Source organism: Ursus maritimus, unplaced genomic scaffold (assembly GCF_017311325.1).
Source record: "Ursus maritimus isolate PB19 unplaced genomic scaffold, ASM1731132v1 scaffold_8, whole genome shotgun sequence".
Classification (NCBI taxonomy): Eukaryota; Metazoa; Chordata; class Mammalia; order Carnivora; family Ursidae; genus Ursus; species Ursus maritimus.
In genome coordinates this window covers 53,397,343-53,412,366 of record NW_024426996.1, presented here as the reverse complement: position 1 = coordinate 53,412,366, position 15,024 = coordinate 53,397,343, and the positions used below count along the sequence as shown (strand labels likewise).

General features: G+C 36.2%; 1 protein-coding gene across 2 annotated transcripts in view; it reads right to left on the bottom strand.

Annotated features, from left to right (window-relative positions):
• Positions 1 to 15,024, bottom strand: part of ARAP2 (ArfGAP with RhoGAP domain, ankyrin repeat and PH domain 2) — a 171,171-nt gene that overhangs the window by 122,161 nt on the left and 33,986 nt on the right. For both annotated transcript variants that reach the window (XM_008701374.2, XM_008701376.2), the window contains exons 7-8: positions 13,524 to 13,644; positions 5,479 to 5,657 (exon numbers count right to left, since the gene is read on the bottom strand). In XM_008701374.2, the coding sequence (XP_008699596.1) occupies positions 5,479 to 5,657; positions 13,524 to 13,644 (300 nt within the window). The remainder of the gene's footprint in view (positions 1 to 5,478; positions 5,658 to 13,523; positions 13,645 to 15,024) is intronic.

Here is a 15,024-nt window from a genome sequence, read left to right as displayed (position 1 = left end):
GAATGAAAAGTAAGTGATAGCTCAGAAAAGCAGTTACAGAAAATGACCTGATGATTAATTATCTTTATTATAGGAAAAGCTTAAAGAAATTGTCAGGAAAGACAATAAAATCCCAATAAATAAATGGAAAAAGAAAATCAAGAGACAATTCACAGAAAAGAGAATAACTTGAAAACAAAATTTTAAAAAAATGATAAGCTCTGTAGACAAGAAAACAGCTGTAAATGACCACAAACTCAACAAGTTCATTCTGCAAAATGTTTACCGAGTGTCCACTACGGGCCTGAAACTCCTGAAGACCAAACAGTGAATACACCATCACACCATTAATTTGAGAATATAAAAATTATAACACGTTTAAGGTTAAAATCAAGCTGGTACCTAGTTCATGTAGCTAACAGCATTTAAAATGTAAACAATTCTTCAGGAAAAGGTCATAAAAGTCCATGCCAAAAAAATAAATAAATAATCAAAAAGGAAGAAAAGGCTACATACAGAAAGCTACCAGAAATCTCATTTATTTATCACTATGTGCGCTACCCACAGTGGAAGGTGAGATCCTAAACAGCAGGCATCTTTCGGTCACTGCTGTACCCCCAGAGTGGTGCCCAGAAATGAGAAGGTATCCAATAAAAATCCATTTTGTAAAATGGATGAATAGAGAAACACAGGGAATTATATGTAGTATAATGTGTACAAACTGAAACACAACTCATTTTATACAATGTTGAAGTAACACTGGAGAAAAACTATCATAATTATAATACACTGCAGGCGTGTAAAACATAAGAGAACAATATCTGTAAAAATTAAACACTGCGTTTGTGAGATGGTGTTAAATAAAGAGATGACATGTAATTTATGTGATAACAGCACCACAGTGTTTTGCAACTGAGTAATTAGGTAGAGAAATTGTGTCTGTTTCTACTTTGCCAAACTCCATTCCAACAAATGTTTTTATGTATCTCCTCATAGTTCTTTTCTACTTTTTACAACCTATTGGGAAAGGGCAGGAGGAGGAGACATGACATTCCCTAAGGCATTTCTCCTACTCAGTGGAGAGCTACTGCCAATTTCAGTTCCTACAATCTACTAATGAATGAAAGGGAAAAGCAGAGATGAAAGAAAAAAAAAAAAAAAAGCGAATCTTTGAACCAAGCAATTGGGAAAACAAAAAGTCCATGTTAATTCCGGAGAGTTCAGACCTGGCAGTGAAGGGTCCACGAGGAGATGCAGACTGGCATACCCCTTGCTATCTTCATACCATTTCTCTTCAAATAGAAGGAATTTCAAAAATGAGCAAAGGCAATAATTACAATAGCCTGTTCTAATAGCTATTTTAACTTAGTTATTGATTCAGTAAAAGGGACAGAGTCAGAAAAAAGTGAAAGAACTACTGAAAATATATATATGTAGGGCTGCCTGACACAGATTCTTAAGGATACTTTTTGGAAGTAGAGAAAAAGCTCTGGAAAAGGTTAACAATAATCCACAAAATTAGAGCACACTTCCAGACAGAGTTGAAGGAATGTATGGGAAATAACAGTTTCAAACTGTTCTCCAAACACTGTCCCCTTTATGCTGACTTTGCAAACGAAGATTAATGTCTACACCAGATCATACTCTGGCGATAAAAGTCTACGTTAAGAAAAATGAATTAAATGATACTGTAGAATTCATAAGCTAAAAATGTTAAATTTCATTTAAAAATTGAGATCTTAGCAAAAAAAAAAAAAAAAATACCAGTAGCTATAGTTCAGAACTATGCACAATTAGTAACAGTTCTTCAGAATTTCAAAATGTATTACCACTGATCATGCTTATCTTAATTTTCCACTTAAATGTTGGCACATTTCAAAATGTTCAATGAGGAAAAAGATCACTTCCAAATGAGAATTTATCACAAAAAGAGGTATAATAGTCCCAAGTTGCAGGATGCCAAAGCATTCAATGTTGCTGAAGGCTATTTTTACACATTTTCCAATTCCAAAAATATCTTGCTCTCTTTACCTAGATGCTTGTCATTTTTTAAAGGGGGAAAAAAGTAACTTAGAGCAGTGTTTCACTGTATGTAGTTCTTGATACATGTGGATGCTTCATATAAATGTAGATTCCAACATTCTATCCCCAGAAATTCTAAGTCCACAGTCTGGAATGAGCCCAAATATCTGGAATTTCAACATGCAACTTACAAAATGGTCGTAGGAATAGTAAGCTCTCTCTCTTCTTTACATGATGCTATTTAAACCCAAAGACATTAACTTAATTACCTGAGCCAATTAGTAGCAGAGAAAGAATGAAAACCCGGAACTGCTACCTCTGTCCAATTGTCTCTGCTCTAAATGAACGTTGGAGCTTCCTTTTAAACAACTCTTCAGTATATGCTACCTTTCCACCTCTATCCATTGTCTGTAAATTTGTAAAACTATGTATCAAGAAAGGCAAGAAGAATGAAAATAGTTCATATGTTAGGGTACTGTAGGTCAATTTTCCTTATTTTTTTTTATTCTATTCACACTACAAATTATGTGGGCAATAAATTCACTATTTTAAAATTTTTAAAACTGAAAATAATTTAGCTTTGATTCATGGAACTCAATTAGATCCAATGCAAATTTAGATACAGAAGTTCAAAGCTAACACCTCTTTTTTTATTTTTTATTTTTACTCTAGAAGTATAATGGACATGTTATATTAGCTTCAGGTATAACACGTCCTACATTTTTATGATAAGTAAATTTTTTTCCATATTTAAAAAAAACACAAAATTACTTAATGTGTTGTATATAAAAAACTTTTAGAAGTTGCATTGAATCATTACCTTTTAGTGCTTTTCCTAAACACAAGCTTAAAGCCCCTTGCATTCAGGAGAAAGACTCCCCATTTAGCACGTCATCCAAGTTCTTCAATCTGCTCAACCATGTGAAAAAAACCAATGGGCAACTTTTCTCTGGAGAGAAAGGCACACACCATAATGTAAACACAGATAAAACTGGAATGGTAAGTTAGGGCCTAAACATAGAAGGCCTTCTTTAATTTATCCATCCAGTCTTGAGCCAACTAGTTCTTTAAGACTTGACTCAAGATCAAGTCTCTTAAGACCCAGCTCCATATAAAATGATGCAAGTTTTTAAAAATAACACATACACAAGCAACGGTATGTGCTTTTTAAGGGTATATATAAACGCATGGTAATGCATAGAAAAGGACCTGAAATATACATGCACTGAAAATTGATTTGTGTCTCAAAAGATGAGGAGGGGTCCAGCATTAATGCTTTAATCTTTAAGGAGAATGCATTCATTACTTGTGTACGTGGAAGTGTTTCTAATCTCCAGACATCATTAGTTGCCCTTTTTTGCACTTCTCCACAACTCCTGTACTAGCCTAAAAAAGCAATGCACTCACCATCCATCATAAACAATGGTCTTGTCAGACTTGTCCTCCTGGAAGACAGGACTTGAGTACCCAGCAAGCGCACCATTTACAGAGTGCCTCACCTGGTATAACGTGTATTACTCAATACACACTTATACTCCGAGCCTCCTAAGCAATTAAGTTATTCAAGGAAAGAAGCTTAGACTACTTCCAAAAGGTCACAGGCCAGAAATTTTCAACATACACATTAAAAAGACAGTTTGGTATAGTTGCTAAGATGCTACACTTAGACTCATAAAGTTCTGGTTTTGTTATGCATGACAATCTACAGTCCTTACACAATCTTCATTTTCCTCGTCTACAGAACATGGAAGACAGTACCTTCCTCCTACATTTGTGGGCAAGATTAGAAGGAAAAGTTTATAAATTAATTAGCATAATACCTGGTAAGCACCAGATGGTAGTCATTCTTATGCTTTTTTATGTTCGATTGCTAATATTAAAGCAATAATTTCATTCAATTTCTTTCTAACCAGAGAGTGTTAATAAAACTTTAAAGAACATCTACTTTGGGAGAATCATGTAAACTCAGACCATCTAGCTAATGGAAGCGATGAAACCAATAATTTGAAGTCCATCGAATCTGTGCAAGTAAAAAATGAATACCTCAATTAATCTGGCAGAATAACTTCCATACCGATAAATACAAAGTATGCGTTTTTAAATTCCATTCCAATGAGAAAAGTTTTAATCATCTCACTTCACAGACTGAAAATGTTCATATTCAGTCTTACACATTATAAGCTGTACATCACTATTCTTCTTGAGCAATATGCTAAATATCCAAGTTAGTAATACGCCAACAGTGCTCAATGATGCCCTCCAGAGTTAATTGGCTAAGAAATCTTATCCAAAAAATATAATGAATAAGATCACACTGAAGTTCAGAAGCTGTCTTAAAGATCTATAGTTAATATTTTTTAAACTAATGTTTGTTTTGAGTTGACATCTGTATTATTTGATGAAAACAGTACCATTTATATCCCAGCCTATCATAACCTATTGGGTCATTAATGAGTTCCTCTTAGATCAGACAGCCAAAGCACACCATGCAATTCCACAAATTACTAAACATCTAATATATTCTAGGCTAAATGATTAAGAATTCACTCCCAAAAGGGGTATTTTTTTATACATATTAAAAACCAAATATGCTAGGGGCCTGGGTGGCTCAATCAGCTCAGGTCATGATCTCAGGGTCCTGGGATCAAGCCCCACATCCAGCTCCTTGCTCAGTGGGGAATCTGCTTCTCCCTCTCCCTCCGCCCCTCTCCCTGCTTGTGTGTGTGCATGCAGGTACACACGTGCACTTTCTCTCTCCCAAATACATAAAATCTTTAAAAAAAAAATAAAATAGAAATAAAAATCAGATATGTTAGAGAAAGGGAAGTCTACGCAATCAAAAAAAGTTAACAGAATTTGTTAGAACTTGAATATCAGTCTCCTCAAAACACTGAACTTCTGTTAAGTCTTTCTAATATTAACCTAATTCAGTAAGTCAACAACTCAAGTCTACTTCATTTATATGTGGTGTGTGAGCATGTATGTGCATATAGGAACCACTTGCCTATGGTAAATTAGCTCCTCTGCAAGCAACATATCTACTCTAAAAAAAAAAATGCTGGAAACTCAAGAAAACATGTAACCTGTGCCTACTCTTATAATTTTCTATTAGAAAAGAAACAACAGGTGCAGAACTGGGCCTATTTCATCAACAGCTGTAATGGTTAATTGGTTCTTGATATCTCAGAGTGTCATCCCACTACTTCAGCTAAGGACCACCCTTCAAAAATGACTTTCAAAATTTTATTTTCTCAGTCCCTTAAAAAGGTAATGTCTAGCCTCAAATTTGATGTAGATTACTTTCCTGTCACTGGAGAAACTGAGAAAATTCAACAAAACAACTCTTCTTTGTTACATTGGCGCAGTACTCAAGGCAAAACCAATGCGCTATAAGTAAAAACACTGATAAGTCTAACAAAGCACAGTTGTTAATGTAATCAAGGCACCGCAATTTGCAATAACTGTAACACAGCTCACCTGTTCATTTTTGCAAAGCCACACGCTGTTTCCACTTAACACAGTAAAAATTTTGGCTTTATACCCTCTCAGTTCAAGATATCCACATTTCTCAGGTGCAGCAGCTGCTTGAGACTGCAAGGCAGGGGACTGTGTTTTCAGTGCATTTAATAGTATGCTGATCCAGTCATTTCTCTCCTCTGAAAATGAAGACAGGAGAAAATACATATATCCATACTCATATAAATTATACAGACACAGAACCATGGGCAAAGGATCTCTTTTCCCTGTAACACATAATTTACAGATTCTTTCCCACAACCACAATCTAAATGCTATTGCAGTCGGAGCCAATGGCCCAATTCTGTAAAAGAAAAGAAATAACACTACCCAGGTGTTCTGTAACCAATACTACTGGCCTCACCTGGGAGCTTATTAGAATGCAAAATCTCAGGCCCCACTCCGGACCTGATCAGAATCTTCAGTTTAAGAAGATCCCCAGGTGATACGAATCCATGTTAATATTTAAGAAGCACTCTTATAGATTATTCATGAGATTGGATTTTCTCTTTTATAGAAGTAATACTGAGACCAGTTAACAGATTTTACCTGGCAATTAAGTTGCTCAAATGCCCAGAAAATTTTACTCCTGTTACTTAGAGCCTACTCTACTTAAGAGTATGCTGACTTGATATTCCCTCATCCATTCCATTCTCACCACAGTAACAATAGCATCTCATTTGGCAAATTAAAATTTGGTTTTCTCCCTCCACAAAAGCTAAGTGACCTTCAACTATGTATAACACACTGCTTTACGGACACAGGAATCTGATGTGGTCCCCAAAGAGCAATCACAGTTGTAAGGCAAGTTAGACATGAACATAGAACAGAACACAGAACACTATACATGTCATACAAATGATATCAAATAAAATATGAGTCATTCAATGGAGGTAAGTCATTTGCTGAAGGTCATACAGCAAGTTAGTATTAAAATTAGGAGAATCAAATGTTTTAACTCAGACAACTGTTCTCAGCACTATGAAAAAAAAAAGTAGTTGTGTTAGGTCTTGGAACGAGGAGCATTTGAAAAGACAAAACTGGAGTTTGGTGAGGGAAAAGCAGAACTTTATGACTCTAAGCAGAGAAGAACATAAGAACAAAGGCAGAAAGAATGAAAGAGACTAACTTATGGATAAGCATATTGATGATTTTGAACTCAAGAGAGAACAGGCAATACCGATGGAGCTTCTGCAGTACCTGTAAGGAATTTTTCCTCCAAACTTTATTACAGAGGACAAAAAAAAAAAAAAAAAGTCACGATTCTTAGCAAGGAAATGACATGATTATTATGATGGTACGTAGACCAAACTAGAAGCATGGAAATCAGGAATAAGGCAAAAGACGCTTTAAGTACGATGAAAAGAGAAACAAAAGAATATCTGAAGAGTCAAGACATTAAGGGATGGAAAAAAATAGCTGAAGTTTTAAATATGTTTAACAAGTATTCACAAAAAAATTTAAATTATCAGAATAAAAGGTAGCTTAGTACCATGACTTGACCAAAGAAGGTAGAAGATTCCATTTTATTAACAGAACCACCTCAGGTTTTCCGTGCCCTCGCTTGAGCATCTAGGTGGACTGACAGTCAGCATCACATGAATGAAGGTAACTTATGCAAAAGAAGATCCACGGAAGTAGATAAATGTTTAGTGTGAAAGGAGAAGAAATGGACAAATCCTGAGGTACAACTGTATCTATGAGGCAGGAAAATGGGCTAGCCAAAAACAAATGAAGAAGTGATTATCAAGGCAAAAGGAACAAGACAAAACAAAACAGACTGAATTCCATGTCGGAAAAATTACCAAGAAGGAAGAGGAAGGAAACTTCCAAACTACTAAAAACAGTTTTGTCTTTAATGACCTAGGCCAAAGTATTTATTAAAACTCTTTCAACAAAGCTTTGTTGCAGATATTAATTACATAGTCCCCAGGTCATAGTTCCCATGTATCAGGAGGAAATATTTACCCAACTTCCCCAGCATCATTAGAAACTAAAAACAACATGAAAATGTTCAGGTAACTAAGTCAATGTCATTATGCAGCATCTGCGTTTTATACCTACATGAATAGACCCAGACTGCACTAGGATAATTTATATTTTCAGGAACAACAACAAACCTTCCATTGGTTATTACTTGTGATCATTAGTTTCACACAAGATACTCCTGCCAAGTAAACAGCACGGAATGTTTTTTGTTTATATGAATCTACATAAATCATTTAGTTTGAAATGTAGGTCACATTTTATTGAAAAGAAACCCAACTTCGTGTTTAATTTTCTTTCAATTTTTTATTGAAATATAACATACAGTGTTCTCTTAGCTTCAGGTGTACAATATGATTCAACACTTCCACACGTTACTCATTGCTCATCAAGATACGCATACTCTTAATCCCCTTTACCTATCTCACCCATCCCGCTCCCACACCTCCTTTTTGGAAACCACCAGTTAGTTCACTGTATTTACGAGCCTGTTTTTCTCTTTCCTTTCTTTGTTCATTTTGTTTTGTTTCTTAAATTCCACATGAGTAAAATCATGTGGTATTTGTCTTTCTCTGATTTGCTTCACGTTGTAGGTCTTAACTTTATAAACTAGGCCAAAGTGTTTGGGGCTTCTACACCGCCACTGGCATATATCTCAGTTTCTCAGGAAAATAATTTGAAACTGGCAATTGCATTCGTTGGACTTAAACATGATGACTGCATCTCAACAAAGAGTTCTCTTATAGCCTAGAAGTATTATCTAGCTCCTGAGGGCCTCATTTACTAATAGGAAGTAAACAGTCATGAGTAAGTACGAGAATTAATAGTAACATTCAGTTTATTCTTAATTACCCATTCCAGTGGAGATAAACAGTGATACAGATCATTCAAACACAATAAAATAGATTACAAGCATCATTGGTATTTGGCTATGCAACGTGTGTGTCCTTAAACACGGGGAATATGCTTTGATGTCACAATATTCCAAATCAAATAGTTATTTTCCCTTGGGCTAAGTGTCTTGGGCAAAGCTAGATACTATGCTAGCTTCTGCCTGCTCTTCACACCAAGGTGCTTTTATTCTTTCCAATAACAAATATTTACTGTCTATCTTGATCTTAGCACTGTGCTAAGCACTATTCCTTAGAGAATATGCCCTGACCTAGATATGGCTTTGCTCAAAGTAGAGCATTCTGGGTTGGAAAAAGGCGGGGGGAGGAAATCACCACTTTCTTATAATTATGAGAAATCACCACTTTCTTATAATTATGCCAGAATATAAATAAAAGATAATAGCAATTCCCTCAAACTAGTTCTTGAGGTTTTCAGGAATGAATGCCAACTACAAGAATCAAAAAAGTAAAAAAACCAAAACCAACAAGAGAGACAATACTCTCTGACCACTGGATTCAGCAGTAGGCCTATTCAGTAGTAACATATAGGACTGATTATCCTAGGGATTACTACGTAAGGGCTGTGTAAAAGATTAGTAACAGAATCTAACAAAGTTTAGATGGACCTTCACTTTTGATATGCTAATATAACTGAACTAAAGATTCTTCAACGTGACCCACGATCATATTCCAGAGAAGGAAGTATCTGCACGCCGTGACTGTTCATGAAATCAATAGCCATTCATTCATACAAATATTTACTGAGTGCCTACTGGGTTCCCAGACCTATTCTGAATACTAGGAATGGAAGCGTGAACAAGACACACCACAGCCTTAATCTCCTGGAGTTTGCCCTCTTGTGAAAGGAGGAAGGCAATAAAACATAGATATATAATCTATTACACAGCGACAAGTACAATGGGGCAAAATAAAGCAAGGAATGAGGGGCCCTAGAAGTGCTACTTTATACTTGGCAGTACAAAAAAAGCCTCAGAAAGAAGGCAATGGTTAAGCAAAAGCCTAAAGGAAATAGAAGTGATAAAGAAAGTCAGGAGGATGGCTGCAGGAAGAGCATTCTCCGATAAAGAAAGCAAGTGTCAATGCCCTGGGGTTGACATAGGGGTTTGACACAGTCAAGGAACAAGAGAACAGCTGAACTGTAGTGAGCAAGGGAGAGCATGGGAGGAGACAAGGTCAAAAAGACCAGAGCCAGATCACGTAGGGGCTCCTGGACATAAGTGTTTTACTCTCAGGGAGTTGGAGAGACAACACAGCATCTGAAGGGGACTGACATGATCGGACTTCTTTGATACAGGATCACTGACAGCTGTATAGAAAACAGGACTGTAAGTCCATCAAAGGCGGTTATTACAATAACCCAGATAGAGGTGGTGGCTTGCATTGGAGTAGTAACGACAGAGGTGTTGAGAATCAATCAGAATCCAGACATACTTCCAAAGTCAAAAATGATCAGATGTGCTGATGGGCTGGATGTGCAAAATGAGAGGAAAAAGATTCAAGAATGACTCCACAGTTTGTGACTCACTACGATAGTGGACCAACATATACAATGGAGAACATTTAATTCCCCTGGCTCTCCCTCCCGCTAGTAAATGTTCCATGACTTCTTTCTAAAACAAACTGACTATTTCAGAGTACCTGGGTGGCTCAGTCTGTTAAGTGTCCAACTCTTGATTTTGGCTCAGGTCTCAGGGTCATGAGATTAAGCCCTGTGTCAGGCTCCATGCTCAGTGCAGAGTCTGCTTAAGATTCTCTCTCTCTCCCTCTGCCCCTCCCCACCATGCTCTCTCTCTCCTTCAAAACAAAACAAAACACTACAATACTGAGTTGTAGTGTTGTAGAACACAGATATTCAAGACAGGCAGTCTGCTTGCCTAAAATAACTAAGGGGAATTTATGTTTCTTACCCAAGTGTTCTTTAAAACAAACAAAGCTATGCAGTACCATAGTTGCCACTGGAGGGCTGTAAGATGCGGTATGGAAACAGAGCTGAGAGGAAAAACACCTGCCTGCCTCCCAGGGATCTAGAACGAGCGGAGATGGACAAGAACACGAGACTGCCGCTGAAAGCCAGCACTGAAAATAGCCCAGAACACAAATGACCACGCAGAATTCTTAACCCTTTTCTCACTATAAGAAGTGCCAACTCAAAACATCACCTGCTTTTTGAAGTCACGCATCTGCGAGTGTGACCACCGCTGCCAGGGGAACACAGACTGGAGAGATCGTTAGCTGTTGTGACCCTCTGACCAAGCCCAATGGTTCTGCTTCAGGACAAAGGAATCCCACTAAATTTTTTATTTGAGAAACAGTATTTTTAAAATGCTATTATTTCAATATAATTCACTTTCAACTAAGAGCATAACAACACTTCACTAGGAAACCTGGGGGGAATTGAAGCCTTTGAAAATTTGCAGGGAAAAAGATGCCAAATTGTAATCTTGTCTTAGCAATGCCGGTGGGGAACACAGCAATTTGGAAACCAGTGACGCTGCCTTCAGAGGAGACAAAGGATAAGTCATTCAGAACCTTCTCACCAAAAATGGAGAATTCACTTCTGCTAGGATGTCAAACCATTTCCCCTTCATATTCTAAACTTTTGTCTTGCTTCTTGATTAGATTGAAGTAGGGTTTCATTTGGCTTAAAAGTTAAGTCAAATATTTCATAAGCCACTATGGTTGATTTCTCAGTTCCCCCAAAGTAAGAAATAATCAACTATCTATATACATGGAAGGAGGAAAAAAACAATAAAACATACTTAGTATCTTGTGGAAGGTTCCATAATAAATATACAGATACATGTATACTATTTATACACACACACACTCTCTCTCTCTCTCTACAAATACCTATCTTTAAAAATGCTAGGTATGACACTAAAATGACTTTTTAAAAAAGATTTTATTTATTTATTCATGAGAGAGAGAGAGCGGGAGGGAGGCAAAGGGAGAAGCAGGCTCCCCGTGGAGCAGGGAGCCCAATGCGGGGCTCAATCCCAGGGTCCTGGGATCACGGCCTGAGCCGAAGGCAGACACTTAATCGACTGAGGCACCCTAAAAATGATTTTCAATGAATCTACCTTAACTCAATAATTCCATGTGCACAGTCTGTTTTTACTGAAGCAGTATTTTCATGTTTTAAAACTTAAAGACCCAAGACCTATTTAACAAATAATTACTTACACCTAAGTTTAAATGAAATTCTTGTTTCTATCATAATTATGTGATATATGAACCATGAACTACATATGAACTATGTATCACAGCATGTAACTTTTAAACATGTGAGTTGATATATTCTACTTAAATGTGTCTGTTTAACTTTTAACTACAGTAAGTAAATATGGCTAAGCAGATTTTCTCCAGGTGGAAAGCTTTATTTAGCATGTCTATCTTAAAATGCAAGCTATGTGGCATATGTGAAATTCATTTTGAGAAGCCAAGGGGAAAGTGATAAACACCTCAAAGAAACAGGCAGTCACCTTCTGGGCAGAGGAAACCAAAGCGTAAGGAAAGATAGTCATGATATCCAGTCGGGAGGAGAATATCTTAGGCTTTCCTGGCCACACAGCCTACAACTACTCAATGGGGTCACTGAGGCACAAAAGCAGCCACAGACAATATGTAAATGAATGACAGTGACTATGATGGAACAAGACTTTGTTTACAAAAACAAGCCGTGGCGATGAGACACGGTTTGCCAACCCCGACTCTAGGCTATGTTCTCAACGATTCTTCAAATAGCAACTCAAGTAAGGAACACTTTTTCCACTACATATGTGCAATATATACACAGGTATGTCTCACTATACAATATTGCTAGAGGCGATGCACTTTGATATTTCTTATTCTATTTCATGTCTGGTTGTTCTGTTTTGGGGAGATTTGTTTTAGTACCATCAGAACCCACTAAGGTGATTTCACAAATGGAGAGTGATTCACAATCTGAAAAAAAAGCTGCCCCAGTGTGAACCGTATCGGGAACTTATGCATTTACTGATTATGCCAAGGAATAATGAAAGCTTTCTAGGAAGGACTCATTGAGTGTTTTCTATGTGCCTTGCACTGGTATATGTTCTAGGAATCTAGCAGTTTAAAAAAGACAAATATTGCCCCATAATATCTAATATTATTGTAGTTTATAAAAGCATAAAATGGGTTCTGCGTAAAATGGGATTTTTTTTCTTTTTATAAAATGGGATAATTGTAACACCTATATCCCTCACAAGACTACTGTGAATAATGAAGCACAGTAGATCACTGCATGTATCAAGAATTTAGTAAGTTCTCTAAATCACCATTATTCAAATAATTAAGTACCAAGAAGTATTTTCAAAATCAAGTTGAGTTATAACCTATACTAAAATAAAAGTTAGCTTTAAAATAAGATAAAACTATAATTCTTTAATTAATGAAGATGGCCTTACCTATATTATTTAAAAGTAGTGAGAAATATAGTAATAATGTGTTGATAGTCAAAGTATACAACTGAGAACTCTTCGCTCTCCTGGCTCTCTCTCCCTACCCCCTCCAAAAGTTAGAAAAGATCTAAAGGTTTAGTCTCTATCCATAAACCACATGCCATCTAATTTTCACCATCAAGTGATCTTTAGCAGATGGTGAAGGTAAAAAGAATTGAAAAATTATAAAAGATGCTCCGAAATCTGTACTAGCATGATTACTGGGCCTGAGCACTCACAGTTGAACCAGGCATAAGTAAACTTCCCTAAAACCAACCTTTTAATAGTGAGAAAAACTGGTTTTGCATATTGAATAATTATTTTGCATTATCAAACAACAGCTAAAAGGTGGACTCCATAGGAGCAGAGATTTTTGTCTGACTTTTTTTGCACTGCTGTATCTCCAGAATTTAGAAGAATTCTTGGCACTTAGTAGATTCTAAGTATTTGCTGCATGCAAGAATAGTGAACAAAGAACTTGACAACTTGTTTACGGCATTCAAAATAATATATAAATGTCAATTACTTAAAAGTAACATATTTTAAGATTGGTTGATATTTGTAGCTTCACTAGCTTATCAATCTTCTGATTGGTCAGAAATTAATGTCTATGAGTGCTTTTACAGAGATAAAGAAATAATCTTACCTTCTTTTTCTACTCTAAAAACAAAAGTTCTTTGTGTTGTAACAACTTCAAATTTGTTGTCTCCCTGAACCCGTACCGTAGATATAGCAGAAAGGGGAATTATTCCTTTTGAATACTTTTCCTGTATGGGTTAGAGAAAAAGATACACAAACAAGACAGATTTAAAATGAAATTCTTATGACCTTATCAGAAAAAGAATGGTACAATATTTGCAAATATTTACAAGCATATTGTGCTTCTCTTTCATAATTTTAATCTAAATTTTTAAAATAACATACAAATAGTATATATCCTCAGACACACTTAACACCCCAGAAAGGAAAATATTAAATGCCCCTTTCACGTGAGATGTCTTTTCAATTTTCTCCTCTTCTGGAATTTAAAATTAAAAGGCAAAAAATCAAGTACAAACAATTGTACTAGACCAGCAATACACAGTTCCCAAAACCAACAGTATGTTTTTTAAAACAATCTGGTCAAAATGATTTTATGGTGTTTGCAGGCATCTGCTGGCCATAATGGGTACTGTAACTAAAACTACTTCAAAACTATTGCTACAACATACTGTGAACAAGAATATATCTCAAATCCAGACTGTTGCATTATATCAATTAAACATAATACCCAATGATTCTGATAATTATCTAATAATTACCTGCTTCACTTTACCTTTAATTCCCCAACAAAAAATGAATAAAAAAGACAAAAGAATAAAAAAAGATGGATTTGGCTGTTAGCAATTGGCATATACCTAACACAATTTTGGCTGTTTGCAACTGGCATATGTATTTTAACCGTTTTGCTCAAGAAGATCATTCTGAAGACTCTTGGTAGCTTTTACAGTCTTCGTTTTTCTGGATCCACCAAAAGCATTTGGCATAAGGACCCCCTGACAATTGCAGCTACTTACTAAGGGTGAAATAGTTACTGGGCCTTGTGTTCGAAAGAAAATTCAAATAGTATTTATACATTCAAGGAGCCTCAAAATGAGAAACCAGCTAATGTAATGAGAGAAAACTTTAAAACGGAGTCTGAACCATGGAACGTATGAGTACAAAGATGGGAACTCCCAAATTCTGCTTAAAAGAGGCCAGATGTTTTTACAGACATAAAGACATTAGAGCCTGACCTGAAAAAAGCTTAAGTTTAAGCACACAGATAACTGATTGGGAGGCCATCCTGGCTGGAAAGCTTTAATAATAAAGGTATTAAGTAGAGAAATAAGAGCAGCCAGAGTATAGAGTCAAAAGAGGTGAAACTGGAAACATACATCAAGGACACATTATGAAAGGTCTTAAATATCAGAAGAGTCTGGGCACATCTTTATGGGGTTTCTTCTACTATTTCCTTCCACAGAATGATTCATGGAACCCTCATTTTTTAGAAGATCCCAAGTATCTGAAGCAATTGGTTAGGGAAAAAAAATGTATTAAACCATTCCATGCAGAGAACAGGTGCCAAGGTCTTATTCCTCCTAGTGGTAAACTCCTGCCATGCATAT